General features: G+C 37.1%; 1 protein-coding gene across 9 annotated transcripts in view; it reads right to left on the bottom strand.

Moving 5' to 3' along the window:
• Positions 1–22164, bottom strand: part of nAChRalpha4 (nicotinic acetylcholine receptor alpha4) — a 270245-nt gene that overhangs the window by 161793 nt on the left and 86288 nt on the right. For all 9 annotated transcript variants that reach the window (XM_070279509.1, XM_070279508.1, XM_070279511.1 and 6 more), the window contains one exon: positions 5992–6101. In XM_070279509.1, coding sequence (XP_070135610.1) covers positions 5992–6101 — 110 coding nt within the window. Of the gene's footprint in view, positions 1–5991; positions 6102–22164 lie in introns of those variants that run through there.

The following is a 22164-nucleotide window of genomic DNA, read 5'->3' as shown; positions in this document are numbered from 1 at the left end:
GACCTCCCAACCCAGCAATCTATTTTTAGGGCCGTCTAACTCCGTATCAGTCAATACAGTCATATTTAAGTTCAAAGTTAAGATTTGAAATAGTTAAAGATTTAGTTAGATTTGATACACCTCTTGTTAGTCTAGCAAAGAGAAGATTCAAGAAATAAAAGCAACGTTCAAAAAAAAAAAAAAAAAATCTGTGCAGTTTTGTTTATACAAATAACAGTTTTGTTTAAAATAATAATTTTGGAAATATTTGTAATACAACGTTTGGAACGGAGGTCACATGATAGCTTCACAAAAATTGGCGTAATTCTCCATTTCTCTCTTTCACCGGCCTGCCTTTTATCGATCCCAACCTTAAATGTTTTCATTTTTACAGCAAGTTCCACTAGTCTCGGACAGGCAAAAAAAACGTTTTTATATAAAAAGGTAAAAAAAAAGTATTTACCACACTACCATTTCTTTCTCCCATTACTCGAAGAATGTAAAATCAGTGAGTTTCGAAAACGAGCATGATAGGACCTGGATAAAGCCAGGAGATCGATCCAAAATTCATGCCCTTTTCTTATGTAAAACTTCCGCCACTTTCTCAGTTGAAATTCTCGCTTCATTCTTTTATAAAAAGTTACTCATCATACAAATTTTCATTTTATCATATATTTTCTTAATATGTTTTTTAATTATATAATTATAATAATTATTGTATAAATTTTATATAATTATAATTTAATGTTTTTTTTAATTTACGTCATAACGTGTGCGTGGTTTATCTGGAGGCTACCTGGATTTGATCTGCAAAATAAAACATTTAACATTTCATAACGCCCTATTTTCCTGTACATTTAGTACCTATTTTATAAAAATTAACTCAAATGTATTGTGATTTAAAAATTGGCGGGAAAAGTAAACATATGTTGTGAAAATACATACATAGTTGATTATGACCATGTCTTCACATTAACACATGACACTTTCTTGATATACATTATGAAATATTTGAATTCAAACGGTATGTTGCAGATGTGCAACACGGCCATATAAAGGGTTCATTATTTGACTATCGGTAGGAAACAAAATTTTTATGAATTTAAACAGTTGAAAATTTGCCTAATCTGAATCTAAAATAGCCAAATCGGCACTGTACTATGAAAGCAGTTCAGGGACTCCAGAACGGATGTTGACATCCTCCAGTTGATAAAAGATCGAAAAAATAGAGAGAAAAAATGCCTTGACGCTTAGTACGATGCTATTTTAAAGCCTATGGACCGATTAGATTAGCCCATGTCCGATAAAACACTCATAGAAGTTGTCCGTCCTAATCTAAGGCACGAAATTTAATATTTCACTGACGTCCATGGAATATCCTCGCGATATTTTCTGAAAATGAGAGAGGTTTTAGAACGAGTTAGAAAACCTCATGACTACCAGAAGATGGTGCCATTTAAAATGCGAGTGGCAGAGTAAGTGGTGGAGGAGGAGATGAACGATGCATCTGAGTTTGAGGAAGAAGAGTTGGCAGGAGAGATAGCAGCGGTATCCCTAATATACCGGCATACATCTGCCCAATGTCAAGCGATAAGTGTTCCACAAAATCCGGCAGCTCAGAGAAATTAAGTGAAGATATGCTGTAGTGAGTCTTCTGGGAAGAAAGGTGGCACACCAGTGCTGCCTGGTGTGAGTTGCATAGGGAGTGACCTCGCTAAGGAATATATTTTTGCAATAAATCACTCAAAAAGTGCTTTCTAAAGTCTAAAACCGTAAGGCAGATGGAAACAACCAAACTTTTTTAGGTAGATTTAATACTATAGAGAAGTATAAGGGAGAAAAAAAGAAAATTAAATTTTATATTATTCCATCGCTGAACCAAGATCTTTACTTCTGGAAGCAAATCGATCTGCTTTCAAGTCCATTAATAGTAGAAGAGGTAACACCTAATTCTAAGCATTTGAAACTCTCACTGAGTTGGTAGAAATTGGAAAATTCGTTTTACGGTATATTCAGGTACAGCATAGAATATGCTGAGTATGCAGTATGAATATGCATTTCACAACTTTTTCGTTGCGGTGCATGCTAAAGTTTAATTTTTCCAATGTTACAAATATGTTACGGCTTAAAAATGTAATTCTCCATTTCTCTCTTTCACCGGCCTGCCTTTTATCGATCCCAACCTTAAATGTTTTCATTTTTACAGCAAGTTCCACTAGTCTCGGACAGGCAAAAAAAACGTTTTTATATAAAAAGGTAAAAAAAAAGTATTTACCACATACCATTTCTTTCTCCCATTACTCGAAGAATGTAAAATCAGTGAGTTTCGAAAACGAGCATGATAGGACCTGGATAAAGCCAGGAGATCGATCCAAAATTCATGCCCTTTTCTTATGTAAAACTTCCGCCACTTTCTCAGTTGAAATTCTCGCTTCATTCTTTTATAAAAAGTTACTCATCATACAAATTTTCATTTTATCATATATTTTTTTAATATGTTTTTTAATTATATAATTATAATAATTATTGTATAAATTTTATATAATTATAATTTAATGTTTTTTTTTAATTTACGTCATAACGTGTGCGTGGTTTATCTGGAGGCTACCTGGATTTGATCTGCAAAATAAAACATTTAACATTTCATAACGCCCTATTTTCCTGTACATTTAGTACCTATTTTATAAAAATTAACTCAAATGTATTGTGATTTAAAAATTGAAGAACTTACGAGATAAAAATTTCTCGTTCATTTAAATACTTATCTCCGATAACCGATACCAAGAAGAAAGTGTCGCACTCTAAGGTAATGTGTATTATTTCATCAACTTACGAATATGAATAAGAAACTTTGAAATATTTATTTATACACTTTAATATATATTTAATATAATCTTACATATACAAAATACCAGGCACAATATTAAAAGAGAATTTATGTGTCGATACCGAATTTGTTTCCTCCCGTCCCACACTTTCCCCTCTCTTTCTCCGAACTCTAAGCTTTCGTATTCGTATTTGCCGAAAGCAAAAACAAATTGAACTTTCGAACATGGAACAGAAAACCAGGAACAGTTTCCTCCTCTTCTTATCGGCAATATGCCCGTCTCGTTAATTTCATTAACAAATGTGGACATAAACCTGATACATCGAAGTTCTTTCAGTCAATAAACTTCAACGACATCAAGATTCTTACACGACCGGAACACGATCAGAATGCACAAGAGTTACTTACAAATAATTTTTGTTTCATGAAGATTAAGATAGTCTATCAAAAGAACATTATGACCAAATCTCTAATGATCCGGCCGATGCCATCATTCGACCATTTAGGTTAGTGGGGGGCAAAACTAACACATGTTTAAAATTTGAGTGTGTGCGTAGCAGAGAAAAAAAATGAGAGCAGAGAATTCACTGAGCGAAAAAAAAGAAATTTTTTTATTTCATTTTTTGTTAATTCAAAAGTTGGAATGGGCACTAAAATTGAGTATTTTATTTTTAACAAGAAAGGAAAGCTAACTTCGGGCGGAGCCGAAGTTTATATACCCTTGCAGTTAAAACCGGATATATATCGCAAACATCGGATATAGTTGGCCGATCCTTATGAACACATCATAATAAAACCAATTAACTAAAATAAAAAATCTAAAACAAGTCCCAAGCTTCTATCTTCTAAAATAAGAAAGTTGATATTTCTACCAAATACCATTTCCGACCGTTCAGTTATATGGCAGCTATAAGATATAGTCGGCCGATCCTTATGAAATTTGGCATGTCGTATTATTTTGCCAAAAATAGCTCTCATGTCAAATTTGAACTCTCTAACTCTAAAAACACCAAAGTTATACCATTTCCGATCAATCAGTTATATGGCAGCTATAGGATATAGTCGGCCGATCCGGGCCGTTCCGACTTATATACTGCGTGCAAAGGAAAGAAGGGTGTGTGCAAAGTTTCAAGTCGATAGCTTCAAAACTGAGAGACTAGTTCGCGTAGAAACAGACAGACAGACGGACAGACGGACATGCTCATATCAACTCAGGAGGTGATCCTGATCAAGAATATATATACTTTATAGGGTCGGAGATGTCTCCTTCACTGCGTTGCACACTTTTGACCAAAATTATAATACCCTCTGCAAGGGTATAAAAAAAGCTTTGCTAGCAACATTTCTTAAACAAATGAAAAACTACGCTTCCTTATCTATATTCTCCATGAAGAAAACTTTTTCCAATCCAATTTCTGAGAAAATTTTTCTTAGTTGAAAAATTTTGATTTTTAGTTTGGGCTGTCAAATGAATCATAATGAGAGCAAATGAGAGAGCTTCTCTCATAAAAAAAAAATTGAGAGTGCTCACACTGTCAGTGTGCCGGCAGCGCTGCGGCAGAATTTCCTACCCTATACTATGTAAAATGAGAGGTTGCCCACCACTGATTTAGGTCGACCCTGCCCCACCACAAGTCGCAAAATTTCTGTAGACCCAGTACATTTCCCAAAGGGGCTAAAATTTAAAACGGATGGGTCTCGAAGACTTTAAGAGATAGAACTATGTAATTTGGAAATTGGACTCGTTTGGTATTCGCACAGATCAAGTTGGCGTAAAATTTTACCACGCCCACTCCCACCACCAAATAGGAAATCTCGATTTAGCTCCGCTTCGTTTATGTTTTTGGGGAATGTTTTGATGCCAAACTGTTCCAATGGCTAAATGAATTCAGCCAAATCGGAAAATTTTTAGAGGAGTTATATACTTTTTATTTTTCTTTCCTACTTGTGGTAGTTGGGGTAGGTGGTATTAGTGTGCAACAAAAATTTGTTGCTGAAAATCCATGCCGTTAAAGTGAAAACTTAAAGGCTTAGTTAAAGTGTGGGTAGAAAAGATGAGAACCGGGTATAATATAGTCATGAAACTCGACTGTAGCCGTCCTTCTTTGTTTTTAAACTGCACAGTTTGTCAAAATTAAAACAGCCATTAAAGAAGGAATTAGGAATACCCTATTGCCAGCGACGGTGGGAGAACTGTCACGTATCGACTTTTGTAATGGTAACCATTAGCTTATTTGATAGAATACGCAATTTCCCACACGCACACACCAGTTGGACAGTACCTTAAAGAATACTGCAGATAAGGGAGAAGCTGACATCGTCACTTTTAACGCATAAAATACGAATCTCAGCAATTTTCGAACCGTTGACGATCATCTCAGCCTAACGACATAAATACCATTATGAACCAGATCAAGTACTCGACGGTCATACTACTTCGTCATACTACATCACTTCGCGGGCCATCGAGTCGCGAAACTGCACACTTCACCCCGTTCTAATCCCTCCCTTTTTCCTCAGTAAAGGCACATGAGTTGCTTATGCTGAATATGGGAAGTTCGGCGGTCGTGATCGTTCTCTTTAAATAAAGGGAAATAGTTTTGTAGTCTTCATTATCTTTACGAAAGGGCTTATCTATGTATATAAGGCTTTGTTTGTAAGTTAATATTGTATTAAAATGTATATTCTGTTTCACACAAAAAAGATCGGCAAAAAAAATTAACAAAATTTTCTTAATACAGCCTGTTTCACAAAAGTTAGATTTAAAAAAAATGTTATCACAGGTTTTTCACTCTGAAATAGAGGCAAATTCAACTGTTGCATGAAATTGACAACTCAAAATTGTCGAATTCCAGACGTATCGACTCATATACAATGGGTTGATACTAAAAACATTTGAAAAAAATAAATTTGGAGTAGTTTGGCGATATATAGAAAAATAGCGTGCATTTGTGATTGACAACAGAAATAAATGCAGTTTAATTTTGTTGATACTGCTGTTAATCTTATAACATAATTTCAATGTTAAATTGTTTTATTGTTCTTCTTAAAAAAACAATAAATACAAATATTTTTCTAATCCATTTATTTTTTACATAACACATATACCCTTAAAATTCTACCTTTTCAGTAAGAATGGGAAATAACTAAATAAACAATGTTTTTTCCTTTTTGTAACTACTTACTTGTTGTAAAGAACTATATCTGGTCTCCAAATATGATCAGAAGGAACGTGCAGCATGTGGACTCCACCATATTCCTTTGGTTCCCATCGCAGCTTGTAGTCATACCATGACTGTAAATATTTATAAATATATTTCATTATTAACAAATATATTTAAACATATTTTGAAAAAAATTGGTTTGGCGGTATTATTGGGTATTAACGTGCATGCCACGCCCAAAATATCTTACATTCAAATAACATTAAAAATATTATGAACAAGCTAGGGCTTTCTTAAGCCATCATTATGCATTTGATTGCGACCATTGCGTTGGCTCACTCCTAGGAATGTCAAAGAACTGCATGGTTTGATGCTTTTCTTTTACTGAGTTTTTTTTTTTATTTCGCGGTCTTTCGGAATTTTGGTAATGGCTTGTGCATAAATTAGAGCATCAGCTAGCATTCCTGTGTTTATCATAAAACTTAGAGGCCCAGACGAACGACGGGCGCTCGAGAAACGATTAATTAGTATATATTTGTATTTATATATACAAATAAGCTACATAGTAGTAGTATCAAAGATTATACAGTACATAGATGGGACATCTCATACAAAGAAAAATTTTCTATGGCGGGTTCCAGCAGTGGAACCCGCTGGAACGAGCGGGTTCCATTGCGCGACAAGTTAAGTTTGAGAAATTTTTCGCGAGACAACGAGTGAGGAATAGCCGAGTGGTAGAGTGCTTGGCTGGTGTGCAAAGTAAAATGAGTTCAAACCAGGCCCGGGACATCCATTTTTTTTAAATTTTAAATCTATTTATATTATTGTTTTATTATTTTAATGTGTTTTCCTAAATTTATAATCCAATAAAAAAAATACAAAATTGTAAAATCACCTTAACATCGTCTCAGTTCGTAGTGGAACCCGCTGTAAAAATGTCTATAAGTGCGGGTTCTACGGCATTTTGGCAGGCCGCGTCGTGGAACCCGCTCTCAAATGTTTTCATTTTTTCCGTCGTGGAACCCGCTGAATAATGAAAACATTTGAGAGCGGGTTCCACGACAAACGCCTGGCAGATGAGATAGGGAGAGAGAGAATTCTATTTTTAGATCGTAACATCTTTGGAACGATGAAAGTTTGAAACGATGTAATCGAACCAATGTAAGAGTAAAGAGATCAGAAATATCTTTTACTACCCTTACTCGTCAGCTCTGTTTTTGGTATGGATTCTAGCGCCTTCTTTAAGACCAATTTTAAGTATCATAAAATCAACTACGAGGGTAGCATAGATGGATAGTGCGCGGTCCTTATTCATGGGGTCCTGGGTTCGACTTCATTAGCGGGTGGTTGTTTCGATTTTGATAAAGTTTTATGATTCTTTTTATACATATTTACTTTTATTTTTTTATTATTTTTTTTTTTACTTTTAATTTTTACGTTTTTATTATTATTTTTAATTTTATTCTATAACAATTAAAGTAAAAATAAGTGACGGACGGGTCGGATGACAAAATGCCGGAAGGACTCCCTTGAAATTTTAATAGCCGGACATAATGAAGAATTAAACAATTTTACAATTGTAAAATTAAAGAAAAACATTAAAATTAAGGAAAAATAAAAAAAAAATAAATATAAAAGAACGAAAAAGTTCAAAGTCCTTAGGAGAATTTGAACACAGAAAAATTATTCATAGAGTAACTACTCTATGCATTACGCTACCATCCTGTCTCGATCTGCGGCGATCAAAAATACTATTTGTTCTACCAACTACCACATCGGCGCATCAAAAACAGAAACGAGAAATTGAAATTGAAATTTGGAAGCCAAAACATTTTTACTCCGTCGTGCGAGCAGTCACACATACACACATAGGTTCACATTTTTGTTGACGGATACATGGAGTTCTAAAAATAGAATCGTATGTATGTGCGTTCCCCCCTCACCAACAAGCTCGACGCAAAAAGTTGACCGTTTTGGGCCCTGATGTCCCATCTATGTACTTTATAATCTTTGGTAGTATATAAGCTATTTGTAATTTATTAAGCTAGGAGGAGTTAAAGAGATGAGGTGGCAGAGGTGGAAAAGATACATGTTTACGCTTTGTGTTTACAAAATTATAAAACTGCTTCGGATCCTGAGTAAATTGTATCCGGCAGCGGCGAACATTTCCTGTAACATTCTGCGTTATGCACGGTAAAATTCGACCGAGCTAGTAAATATCTTGAGAAATCAATACTACTGCAGGTTTTTTTTATATTTAAGTAAGAGCTTATTTTTAGTATTTTTTAGGTTAGTGAGGCACCTTGTAAACCAAGGAGGATTTGTTGAAGCGGACGGATATTTCCATGGCACACAGGAGTAAAAAATGTATTTAAAATACAGTTTAATTTTTCTAAGGTGACGTTAAGATCAGTGCATGCCAGAATATCAGACCAATCAAAATCAGCTTTACGGAAGCAGGGAATCTTATTTGCCACGCATGGAAACATCTGATCGATTGCAGGAATGGTTTCGATTGAGACCTCCAGCGTGGGGTGATATGGATCCTCTGGGATTGAAAGGGGAAAAGCTCTGGAGGGCGCGGTACCATCAGGATCAGATACAAAACATAAGTCTAACATAAGTCTGGGAGTTAAAGGACCAAAATCAATAAAAAATGTGGACTTAAATAAAAATAAATTCAGAAAAAGGCAAATCACACATCAATCTTTAATCAGTCCGTGACGTTTGATCTTTTATTATTTATTGTGCAAAAAAAAGGTACAGTACAAAGTATAAGGTTACAATTAACAGTTATTATAATGTTAAAAAAAAATTGAAGCATTATTTATGTTTCACATAAAATATCTGACAATTGCAAAATACAGTATGTATTTTCCTTCAGAACATACACCTTAAATGAGCAACTTCCTTGATTTTCTTCGCTAAACAGTCGAGAACTTCCTCCGGATCAACAACAGTATCCCAGTGAATTGACATCATCGCGAGTGCACTTAGTCTGTCGTGCCCCATCACACTACGAGGTAGAGTTTTTATCCTCTTCATTGTTGAAAACGTATTTTCGACGCTAGCCGTTGTGACTGGAAGAGTAGCCATGACCTTGAGAAGAAGATTTATCCCGCGTAAAAATGGTCCATCAAAACACTCCAACAGTCTCAAAATTTCGGTTGATGGGTCAATTGATGAAATTTTGGTACACCATAACTTGTACTCAGCTTGAACTGCGGGCAATGGCATTTCGTCTTGAAACTATGGACCTAATTCTTCCAGTTCATCAATTTTTTTCTAGGGTATGCAAACACAATTCTCATGCAGAACAACAAAAACTGAAAAGCCATCGGCGTTTAAAGTGATGTCGACTGAAAGATACCCTGCTCCGTTCTCACTACATTGTTTTTAATGATTCCTAGAAATATGTACATATATAAAAAACACTTTACTGCTAACACCTAATCTCGTTCCTAAATAAATTTAAAATGTATGCTGAAATATTAAAAAATGTACCATAACATATAATATTTTTTCGTCATTTCACCAAATAACACAGCCTGACAGCTTGAAAAATCGAAATTTTGTGCGCTGGCTTCGAAACGAAATCGCACGCACACATGCCCCCGTGTATGTGAATGTGTGACACGCATACATACAAAGAACAATCCAAGCGCAGACCAACCTTCTTCGTCGCGCTCCTTTCAGCGACTGAGAAACAGAAAGTATTCTATGAGAAAATGAGCGTAAGATGAACGAACGATGAGCGTAAGAGAGCGTAAGAAATACGGGACCCGCCCTGGATACGTGCCTGGATGCAAAGAAAGAACTATCAGAATACAGTTTGGGGAGTTTGCTACATAGCCCATAGTTTTTTTGGGTTAGTGGTCGAAGAAGAGGTGAAAGGTTGGTCGGTGGTTCTAATGTGGGGAAGTTTCACTCCCACTGGATTTAAAACGTTTTTTTTTCATGGAACTAGACTCATGTTCTTGGACAAAAATGTTCTCTGGCCAAAAACTGGGTGAACAAATCGTCTCGAACATCAGCGCAGGCACACGAATCCTAAAAAAAGACGTGCGACTTACATAATTATTTTTAAATTTCGCTATGTCCTCCACCTTTATATCGGCTTTAGTTTGGTTTTGATATAAGCCGAGATATAAATCTCTGAAGTATCAGGGGCAAGCCGAGAAACAAATATATGTTTCGATGGAGGAATCCTGTAAGGGGTTTTGTGTCGCAGGTACGAGAACTGCAGCATCAGTTGGTGATGGTGGTCCGGACTGTGGAATACCCTTTTGGGTGACACTGACGGTGAATTGTTCTTAGTTCTAGCACTAAGGGTGGATCTCAAACAGCGGATTTTTTACGCTTAGGGGACTTAGCTAGCAGCTGAAGGCCGCTAAACTGAGTGTCAAGCGCACAGAGCTGGTCATTGATTTTACGAAAACCAGGGATCAACTTTTTAAATCCATTCTTTGTCGGTCTCGTGAACAACCTCATTTCGTCTTGTACAGCACGACAATTTTCACAACATTAATGTAAACCAGACCTACGGGAAATGGCATCCGAAAGTGAGGCAGTGAACCCGGCACACTTGGCGTGTACGACGTTTTCACATAGCCAGCAATGGATGGTAGGCTGGGATGAGGAGATTGTCTTGTTACAAGACTTCATAGAGCAGACCAGTCTAAATTCCATATTATTAAATAACAATAAGAAAATAAATATTTAAAAAGTTAAAAAACACTATACCTCGAACCACTGTGCCAAATAGGAAGCCGAAGCGGGAGCTTTCGGAGAGTGCAAAGGAAAAATGCAGAAATAGAGATAAGACGGGGAGAAGGCGAGCTGAGCTATGCTTGGAATTAAATTTAAACAAATTATTAATTCGCTTCCAAATATGCCGCAGCACACGCGAAGCGATACGGTTTAAGTCAAAACTGAAGTTTCTCAAAAAATTCGCACAAAAAAAAAAACGACCGTTCGCTTAAGAGGAAGAGAGAGAAGAGTTGACTTAGTGTGTTTGGAGCTATAGTGTTTTGAGCTTAAACTCTGAACAACAAAAATTGACATGGACATTATTCCTGATTGAGCTGGAAGTTATCAAAAATGCATTGTTCTGCCGCCCTAGGTGTCTCATTTCTTGTCTACGGACGCATATATATGTAGGTCTAACAATCGAATCTTTAAGACTCACACCAATGAGATTCTGTAGCTATGGGTGATTGAGTTGGGCTACTCTTCATATGCAAACCCTAATGAGTTCCAGCAAAGATTATACAATACATAGACTTCACGTACCACGTACCATCAGGGCCCAAAATGCTTAACTTTTTTCGTCGAGCTTGTTGGTGAGGGGAGAACGCACATGAATACGATTCGTGAAAAAATGTGTACCTTTGTATCTATGTGTGGCTCCACGTACCACGGCGTAAAAATGTTTTGGCTTCCAAATTTCAATTTCTCAATGTTTCTGTTTACAATGTGCCGATGTGGTAGTAGAACAAAAAATACTTCTGTTAAGTACCGATCGAGTCAGTGTGGTAGCCTAATGCATAAAGTAGTAGCACTCTGTACTTTTTTCCAAGGTTCAAATCCTGCTTAGGACTTCGATACTCTTTTTAAAGCCTTACAATTTTGTTTAAAAAAGTGCCACGCAGTGAAGAAGACATCTCCGACTCTATAAAATATGTATTTTCTTGATCCGGATCACCTCCTGAGTTGATATGAGCATGTCTGTCTGTCTGTCTGTTTCTACGCGAACTAGTCTCTTAGTTTTAAAGCTATCGACCCTTGCACGCAGTATATAAGTCGGAACGGTCGTGATAAGGCGACTTTATCCTATAGCTGCCATATAACTGAACGATCGGAAATAACTAGGGTTGTTGGTTTTTAAAAAAATATCGTATTGATGATATTTGCAGTGAAAAAAATATCAATCGATAATATTAAGAAATATTACATAAAAAAATCGATATATCGAGTATTTTTGATATTTTTTATGGTCAGCTAAAATTGAAAAAAGGTTATTTGTAAATTTAAAAAAAGGTTTTAATATGTGTTTTCATCCGCCATGAACTGCAAATAAGAGCTATTTTTTATTTAACAAGAAAGGAAAGCTAACTTCGGGCGGAGCCGAAGTTTATATACCCTTGCAGCTAAAACCGGATATATATCGCAAACATCGGATATAGTTGGCCGATCCTTATGAAATTTGGTAGGATGGATCAAAATTTAATCTGTACCAAGTTCCAGCTTTCTATCTTCAAAAACACGAAAGTTGGGTCATTTCCGATCGTTCAGTTATATGGCAGCTATAGGATATAGTCGGCCGATCCTTATGAAATTTGGTACGTTGGATCAACTGACCAAAAATAGAATCTGTATTAAATTTCAGCTTTCTATCTTCAAAAAAACGAAAGTTGGGTCATTTCCGATCGTTCAGTTATATGGCTATAAGATATAGTCGGCCGATCCTTATGAAATTTGGCATGTCGTAATGTTTTGCCAAAAATAGCACTCATGTCAAATTTGAACTCTCTAACTCTAAAAACACCAAAGTTATACCATTTCCGATCAATCAGTTATATGGCAGCTATAGGATATAGTCGGCCGATCCCGGTCGTTCCGACTTATATACTGCGTGCAAAGGAAAAAAGGGTGTGTGCAAAGTTTCAAGACGATAGCTTTAAAACTGAGAGACTAGTTCGCGTAGAAACAGACAGACAGACAGACGGACAGACGGACAGACGGACATGCTCATATCAACTCAGGAGGTGATCCTGATCAAGAATATATATACTTTATAGGGTCGGAGATGTCTCCTTCACTGCGTTGCACACTTTTGGACAAAATTATAATACCCTCTGCAAGGGTATAAAAAGTGAATTTAAAAAACAACAAATATTTATACCCACTCTCAAGCAACTTTTATTTACGTTATTTGAAATAAAAAACAAGAAAGGAAAGCTAACTTCGGGCGGAGCCGAAGTTGATATACCCTTGCAGTTAAAACCGGAATATAGAATAGAATCTGTACCAAGTTCCAGCTTTCTATCTTCAAAAACACGAAAGTTGAGTCATTTCCGATCGTTCAGTTATATGGCAGCTATAGGATATAGTCGGCCGATCCTTATGAAATTTGGCATGTCGTAATGTTTTGCCAAAAATAGCACTCATGTCAAATTTGAACTCTCTAACTCTAAAAACACCAAAGTTCTACCATTTCCGATCAATCAGTTATATGGCAGCTATAGGATATAGTCGGCCGATCCCGGTCGTTCCGACTTATATACTGCGTGCAAAGGAAAGAAAGGTGTGTGCAAAGTTTCAAGACGATAGCTTTAAAACTGAGAGACTAGTTCGCGTAGAAACAGACAGACAGACAGACGGACAGACGGACAGACGGACATGCTCATATCAACTCAGGAGGTGATCCTGATCATGAATATATATACTTTATAGGGTCGGTGATGTCTCCTTCACTGCGTTGCACACTTTTGGACAAAATTATAATACCCTCTGCAAGGGTATAATAACAAAATTATTAAGGACATTGTATTCAAATTTAATTATAAAAAAACTTAATATAAAAAAAAAAGTTTTTTAAAACTTAATTAATTTATGGAATATGTACTAAATAATGCTAATTACCTAATTATCTTATTTAATGCTCCTAATTACTCTTAATTACAAAACAAATCTTTCTTCAATGATTTAAAAAAAAACTCTTTCGGTTATATGCTGGTCTGTCATCGACTACGGGAGTCACAGACAATACATTTAATGGCAGAAGCCAACCGTTCAGATGGAACCGTACTTCCAGGCGTGATAAGATAACTTAATGCCAATTTCTGGCTTAAGAGTGACCAAACATAAAATATCGGAAATACCAACTCAAAAATATTATTATCGACTATTTTTGCCCAAAAAATATTCCGATAATAATATTTTTTTAAGAGAAAAAATATCGATATATTGATATTTTGATATATTTCCGACATCCCTAGAAATAACCGAACTTTCGTGTTTTTAAAGATGGAACTTCGTACAGATTCTATTTTTGGTCAGATAATCCGACCTACCAAATTTCATAACGATCGGTCGACTAAATCTTTTAGCTGCCATGATCTGAACGATCGGAAATGGTTTTTGGTAGAAATACCAACTTTGGTATTTTTGAAGATAGACGTTTGGGTCTTTTTTTAGATTTTTTATTACAATAAAATGGGTTATATTATAAAATTCTCATAAGGATCGGTCAACTATATCCGATGTTTGCGATATATATACGGTTTTAACTGCAAGGGTATATCGGGCTTCGCCCGAAGTTAGCTTTTCCTTCTTGTTTTTAATTATCTTTAACTAGGAACCGCTGCAAACGTTGCTTTGCCCCTTTTTGTTTTCTAGAAGGGCTAGTTTATTTTTTCATCTATTTTCATTTATGTTTTCTAGAAGGGCTAGTTTATTTTTGCATCTATTTTGGTAATTACATTTTTTCCAGTATTTTTTCCATGATACAGAAACTTTCCCATCGCCAATATCTAACAGTTGTTTAGAGAAAGTTTCGGCGAATAGATCCCGAAGCATTTGAACGTGCATATTCTTCGTCGGTTGTTCTTTTTCAACATTACACCACAGTCGCGATGATTTTAAGCAAGCATTAATTTAATCAGCTGAAATCACTTGAAAAAAGAAACAAAGTGCGGCCAAATAGTTTATCATTGTTTTTTATATCCTTTAATGTCCTATCCAATGCCTCAAGCGAATGTTTACGTGCCAATGTGCATTCATCCAAAATAATTATTTAACATTGTTTTAGAACTTTATTGTTCTGACGATTGTTATTTTATGTTACACACTGTTCTGTCTTCAATGGCCAAGGCCATTCTTTTTCCAAAGTACCAATAATCACTTTGAAATGAGCAGAATATTTAACATCAGGTTCGTACTGGAATGCTAGTCGAGGAAATTGCCCTAATGTAAATGCTCGATTAATTTGTTGCCTTTGTTGGTCAATTCTTTTTTTTTAGCTCTGAATCTGCGCGTTTCTTTTCGTTGCTGTTATCTTCGTGGATTACGTTCATCTCGTGCTTTCTCGTCATCTCGCATTTTCATTATCTTCCTCGATTTGTTCGCCTGATCTTCGTCCTCTTCTATCACGCGCGGCTCTAGGGGTGGCTGTTTGACGACTCAAATTGGTTGAATTACGTTTTCTTTACGCATTGCTGACTATAGATCAGTTGTCGTCAGGGCCCTTTTATCATTACTGCAGCCATTTCGGAAAAGTATAATTTAATTTGTTATTAAATCCCGCTCTTAACATTTAGGGGGATGATAAAAAAATTGTTCCTTACCGCCGATAACAAAAGTGCTTTCCTGTTATTTTCCATTTCATTACAATCAGCAATAAAACCAAAAATACACAAAAATATCAGCCGAGATGTCATCCGCTGCGACACTGATTACAATCGCGAAGCGCTCCGATTTCATTGACGTCATCACAGCAACCGCCTTAGGTGGGCGATGGGCGGCTTTGGTGGCTGAGCGGGACCACTACTGACCCACTTGCAAGCCATTTGCATACATACGTCTGACCAAAGATTATAAAGTACATAGATGGGACATCTCATACAAAGAAACATTTTCTATGGCGGAACGAGCGGGTTCCACAGTGCAACAAGTTAAGTTTAAGAAATTGAAAGAGCGACAACGAATGAGGGATAGCCGAGTGGTAGAGTGCTTGGCTGATTTGCAGAGTAAATCGAGTTCAAACCAGACTCGGGACATCCATTTTTTTTTAATTTTAAATCTATTTATGGTATATTATATTTTTATTCCTTTAATGCAGTGGTGGGCACGAAATCTAACGGTCGGAGCCGCAGCTCGGCCAAACAACAAATTACAACAACAACCACCACCCTCGCGATGGTTTTCGTCGCGTTGTGCGCAAACGGACCCTTAATAATTGTTGTTGCAAACTCGGGACCGCGGGGTCGGGACCGCTACGTGCCTCGGAATTTGTGTAGCATTGTTTTTGTAAATCTTCACGGCTCACTGACCGCGCGACTCGATCGTCTGGCCCGATTTGCTGGCGCCAAAAATTACGAATAACGGGGGGAGCCTAGGAGCCGAGGAGCCATGGGTTTGCCCACCCCTGCTTTAATGTCTTTTCAAATGTGTTTTAATGTGTTTTCCTTCTAATCTAATCAAGAACCAGAAAGGAAAACTAACTTCGGGCGGAGCCGAAGTTGATATACCCTTGCAGTTAAAACCGGATATATATCGCAAACATCGTTTATAGTTGGCCGATCCTTATGATTACATCATAATAAAACTAATTAACTAAAATAAAAAATCTAAAAAAAGTCCCAAACTTCTATCTTCAAAAATACGAAAGTTGATATTTCTACCAAGTACCATTTCCGATCGTTCAGTTATATGGCAGCTATAGGATATAGTCGGCCGATCCTAATTAAATTTGGTAGGTTGGATCAGCTGACCAAAAATAGAATCTGTACTAAGTTTTAGCTTTCTATCTTCAAAAACATTTTTTTTTGAAGAAAAAATCTTCAAAAAAAGTTGGGTCATTTTCGATCGTTCAGTTATATGGCAGCTATAGGATATAGTCGACCGATCCTTATGAAATTTGGCATGTCGTAATGCCAAAAATAGCTTTCGTGTAAAATTTGAACTCTCTAACTTTAAAAAAACCAAAGTTATACCGTTCCGACTTATATACTGCGTGCAGAGGAAAGAAGGGTGTGTGCAAAGTTTCAAGACGATAGCTTTAAAACTGAGAGACTAGTTCGCGTAGAAACAGACAAACAGACGGATATGCTCATATCAACTCAGGAGGTGATCCTGATCAAGAATATATATACTTTATAGGGTCGGAGATGTCTCCTTCACTGCGTTGCACACTTTTGACCAAAATTATAGTACCCTCTGCAAGGGTATAAAAATACAAAGTTTTAAAATCATCTTAACATCGTCTCAATTCGTAGTGGAACTCGCTGTAAAAATCTCTATTAGTGCGGGTTTTACGGCATGAAAATGAAAACATTTGAAAGCGGGTTCCACGACAAACGGCTGGCAGATGAGAGAGGGAAAAAGAGAATTATATTTTTAGAACGTAACATCTTTGGAACGATGAAAGTTTGAAACGTTTAAATCAAACCAGTGTGAGAGCAAAGAGATCAGAAAATCGAATCAGAAAATCGAACAGCTCGTGTGAGAAAAGAGATTGGCAAAACAGTAGGTCACCAGCTCTTCACCAACAGGAAAAAAATGCACAGTTGATATACTTTCCGAACCTTTCGCCAACAAACGAAAAGTATCCCCTGTGGAGGGCCCACCTAAATCTTAGCGCCCCAATTGAAACGACCACCCAGATAAGTAACTCTTCGGGTTGCTGGGCTCTTAGCGACACAGACAGAGCTGAACATTCGCTACACATTTCCAAAGTGTCTTCTAGCCAAGCCCTTCTTCGAATTCATTCCATCTGTCAGTAATTCAGCCAGAGGCTACCCCTCATTCAACTGCACCTTCATTCCGGCCGAACGAAATCTAAAAAGTCATAAGAGGGCTAAAACCAAAAAAGGCTTCCGGTGATAACCTACTAACGCCAAAAATGTGGATCGAACTTCCAAAATGCGCTATAGGAGTCGTCTGCGTAAACTATTTTATGGGATCATTAATCTTGGCTATTTCCCAAAAAAGTAGAAGAAATCCATCATCTTAACGATACCGAAGCATGGAAAAGTCCACAAAATTCTGACATTGTACAGACCAATAACTGCGACGCAACGACCTCCATACACAGCAATCGATTTTAAGGGTCGTCAATAACTCTGTATCAGTCAATATGGCCGTTAGTTATGTTAAAAATATAAGATTTAATACACCTCTTGAAGAGACTGCTGACCCATCCGTCCGCGCCGGCGAGCTTTGCGACAACCCTTCCTGTGAGTCACTGCTGTGGCGGCTCAGGACACGTTAGACTCTTCTGGTCCGGGTCAGCGGTGTTTGTGGGGCAATAAGCAGCCCGCCTATCAACAGGTAAGCTCAAAGCATGAGTTCGGGACGGACAGTTCCTTAAAAAGTTATGATCAAAAATGTTTGTCCGGGTTATTTATTGTCACCCTGTATTCGTCGCATTGTCATAGTGCAAGGTCTGCGGACAACCTCGGCGCCCAACGAACATTTGAAAAGCCCATAAAAAGTTGAAAAGTTGAAAAGCCAATATAAAGTTTAGTATGCACATATATTGAATACCCACTGTACTGAGAGTACTTAAAGGGTGAGCACTGTAACACTTTGTTGCAGTGTTTACATAATCCGAAGTCCCGGTCATAAACCCTAAGTGGCCGAAATATGAACCGATCGTAATGGCTTAGCCCGCACACAGAATGTGCTAGTGTCAGCATAATCGTAACAAACGGTCAGCATATGCATACCCCTCGCGCCTTCACTTGAGAGCGCATAACAACGTATATTATTATACTCCTTTATACATAAGTACGTAGCCATCTCTCTGCCGTCGCCTGCGAGCAGCGCAGCTACGAGACTTAGCCTTACTTAGACTTAAAAAATATTGTAAAAGAACAGAGACATTTTGATCGTTGGAGCGGCACCTCAGATGCTCCTTCTAAATAAAAACCTAACAAAACTCAAACCCTGGAGTTATCCTATGACATGGCGACCGTGACAGCGATGGAAGGACATCGAGGGATTAAAAGGATATACCAACAAGGATATACCCGGAGGATACATATAATCCAAAAAAAACTGGATAAACTGGAAAATTCAAAATAAATCGACAAAACAAAATCTGAGGGAGTAGAGTGAAAGCAATGGGCAATCGCGGAGGAGTTGCGAAAAAAGTAAAAAAAAAGAGTAGCACACCTAAAGTGGCTACTCTCCGTAAATACTCCACCTCTCGCGTGGGCTACGGCCCAAAAACTTCAAACAGAACCAGATTTTCTGAAAGAACAATTAATAAGTAACAAAAATAAACGCCCAAAAATTGCCGCCACTCACTCAGTGCCGATAAGGAAAATTAATGAAAAAACAAGAAAGCAAAGCTAACTTCGGGCGGAGCCGAAGTTGATATACCCTTGCAGCTAAAACCGGATATATATCGCAAACATCGGATATAGTTGGACGATCCTTATGATCACATCATAATAAAACCAATTAATTACAATAAAAAATCTAAAAAAAAGTCCCAAGCTTCTATCTTCAAAAATACGACAGTTGATATTTCTACCAAAAACCATTTCCGATCGTACAGTTATATGTCAGCTATAAGATATAGTCAACCGATCTTTATGAAATTTGGTAGATCGGATTAGCTGACCAAAAATAGAATGTGTACCAAGTGCCAGCTTTCTATCTTCAAAAACACGAAAGTTGGGTCATTTCCGATCGTTCAGTTATATGGCAGCTATAGGATATAGTCGGCCGATCCTAATGAAATTTTGTAGGTCGGATAAACTGACTAAAAATATAATCTGTACCAAGTTCCAGCTTTCTATCTTCAAAAACACGAAAGTTGGGTCATTTCCGATCGTTCAGTTATATGGCAGCTATAGGATATAGTCGGCCGATCCTTATGAAGTTTGGCATGTCGTAATATTTTGCCAAAAATAGCTCTCATGTCAAAGTTGAACTCTCTAACTTTAAAAACACCAAAGTTATACCATTTCCGATCAATCAGTTATATGGCAGCTATAGGATATAGTTGGCCGATCCCGGCCGTTCCGACTTATATACTGCGTGCAAAGGAAAGAAGAGTGTGTGCAAAGTTTCAAGACGATAGCTTTAAAACTGAGAGACTAGTTCGCGTAGAAACAGACAGACAGTCAGACGGACAGACGGACAGACGGACATGCTCATATCAACTCAAGAGGTGATCCTGATCAAGAATATATATACTTTATAGGGTCGGAGATGTCTCCTTCACTGCGTTGCACACTTTTGGACAAAATTATAATGCCCTCTGCAAGGGTATAATAATAAAAACAAAACCTCCATCACCCAAGCCATTACCGAAACTTTAAAAGACATGCCCGAAGGATTGCCCTGGACCACTGGACAGCCCCCACTGCAACCACACCTGTGCGAGGACCGGCACCGGTAACGCCTGAGCCCAAAAGGCCCCGGACAGCAGCAGCAGCAAATAGAGTGCGGGAATACGCCACCTCCTGCGCCACCGAAGGGAACGTCAGCGTAGCCAAACCGGCGACGACCAGCGTGACGTAGAGGGAAAAAAGGAAACCAACCGAGCTGAAAATTTTTTTTTACTCATGCACTGCGTTGCATAATTTTTTTTTTAAGCTAAAAGGTGTCGCCAGGAATCTAATCGGTGATGAAACCACAATTACTGAGGTAATTGCAAGACTAAGAAGCAACGTCAAAGGCGAAACTGTTGAGGTATTATCACCGAAGCTGATGAATCTACAGCAGCGCAATAAAACGGCTAACCAATACACACAAGAAATTGAGCAGATGACGAAAGCCTTAGAAGGTGCATATATATCAGATGGTTTAACGTTAGAGCTAGCCGGGAGTTATTCCATGCAGCAAGCAGTCAAAGCAATGACTAAAAATTGCACAATCGATAAGGTAAAACTTATCATGCAAGCTGGCACATTCAGTACTATGAACGAAGCCGTTTCCAAATTTGTTACTAGTTGCACTGAAGCAACTGGGCAGTCAAACACTGTCCTATATTATAAGAATTGTCCACAGCGCGGCTCAAATCGAGAACGTGGAAGTTATAGAGGTAGTTTTCGTGGTAATCAAAATAACTACAACCACAATAACTACAACAACGATAATTATAACAATAAATATCAGAATAACAATAGAGGGCGAGGCCCATATAGAGGAAACTATAGAGGCAGTGGTAACTCAAACCGAGGCCACAATAGCAATAACCAAGGCAATGTAAGAATGACTCAAAATAATAACTAAAACACATCGGAAAACTCCCAAAACCCTTTAAATACTCAACAACAAATAAAGTCAGAGTTCACACCATTAACCTCAGCCAAAATATATTTGTTTCATTTTTTAATGTAGCTACTGGGAAAGAACTTATCTTTTTAATAGACACAGGTGCAGACTTTTTTATTTTAAAAGAAATTTCGGATAACTTCCAAAACATCCAAGATGATTACTTCATAGACATAAAAGGCATAAGTCAAGAAATAATAAAATCCAAAGGTTTAGTTTCTATAGAGATACAGACAATCAAATACATAATTCCACACGATTTTCATATTCTAAATTCACATTTCCCAATTCAATGCGATGGAATAATAGGCATCGACTTTATCAAAAAATACAACTGTCAATTAGACTTCAAGCCATCTGACGATTGGCTTATAATTAGACCCAATAATTTAAAATTTAAAATTAAAGTACCAATAGCTCATAGTTCTGGAAATAATTCAATACTTCTGCCAGCAAGATCCCAAGTTATTCGGAAAATTGAACTTAATTCAAAAGCAGACAGTTTATTAATTCCAAATCAGGAAATTCAACATGGTATTTACGTTGCAAATACCATAGCAACATCCAATAATGCCTTCATAAGACTATTAAACACAACAAATACCGACCAAGTAGTGAGTACAGATAATCTAACATATGAATCACTTTCGAACTACGATGTAGTCAACACAAATCCAGACAATAGAAAAAAATCCGTACAACTGTCAAAAAACTTCCCTCCACAGTTAAAGTCTCAGCTTACTAGCCTATGCACCCAGTATAGCGATATATTCGGATTGGAAACCAAATCAATAACCACAAATAATTTTTATAAACAGAAACTGAGATTAAAAGATGATGAACCAGTTTATATAAAGAACTATCGAAGCCCACACAGTCAGGTGAACGAAATACAAAAAGAAGTAGAAAAATTAATCTCAGACGGGATTGTCGAACCGTCCGTATCCGAATATAATAGCCCATTGTTACTTGTTCCTAAGAAATCATCCCCCGGATCAAATGCAAAGAAATGGCGATTAGTAATTGACTATCGCCAGATTAATAAAAAATTACTATCTGATAAATTCCCATTACCTAGAATTGAGGATATTGTAGATCAATTAGGTCGAGCGAAATACTTTTCATGTGTTGACTTAATGTCAGGATTCCATCAAATTGAACTAGAAAAAGGTTCAAGAGATA

This window comes from Drosophila bipectinata, chromosome 3L (assembly GCF_030179905.1).
Source record: "Drosophila bipectinata strain 14024-0381.07 chromosome 3L, DbipHiC1v2, whole genome shotgun sequence".
In the NCBI taxonomy this organism is placed as follows: Eukaryota; Metazoa; Arthropoda; class Insecta; order Diptera; family Drosophilidae; genus Drosophila; species Drosophila bipectinata.
Note: the sequence above shows the minus strand (reverse complement) of the source record. Positions and strands in the feature narration are given on the sequence as shown.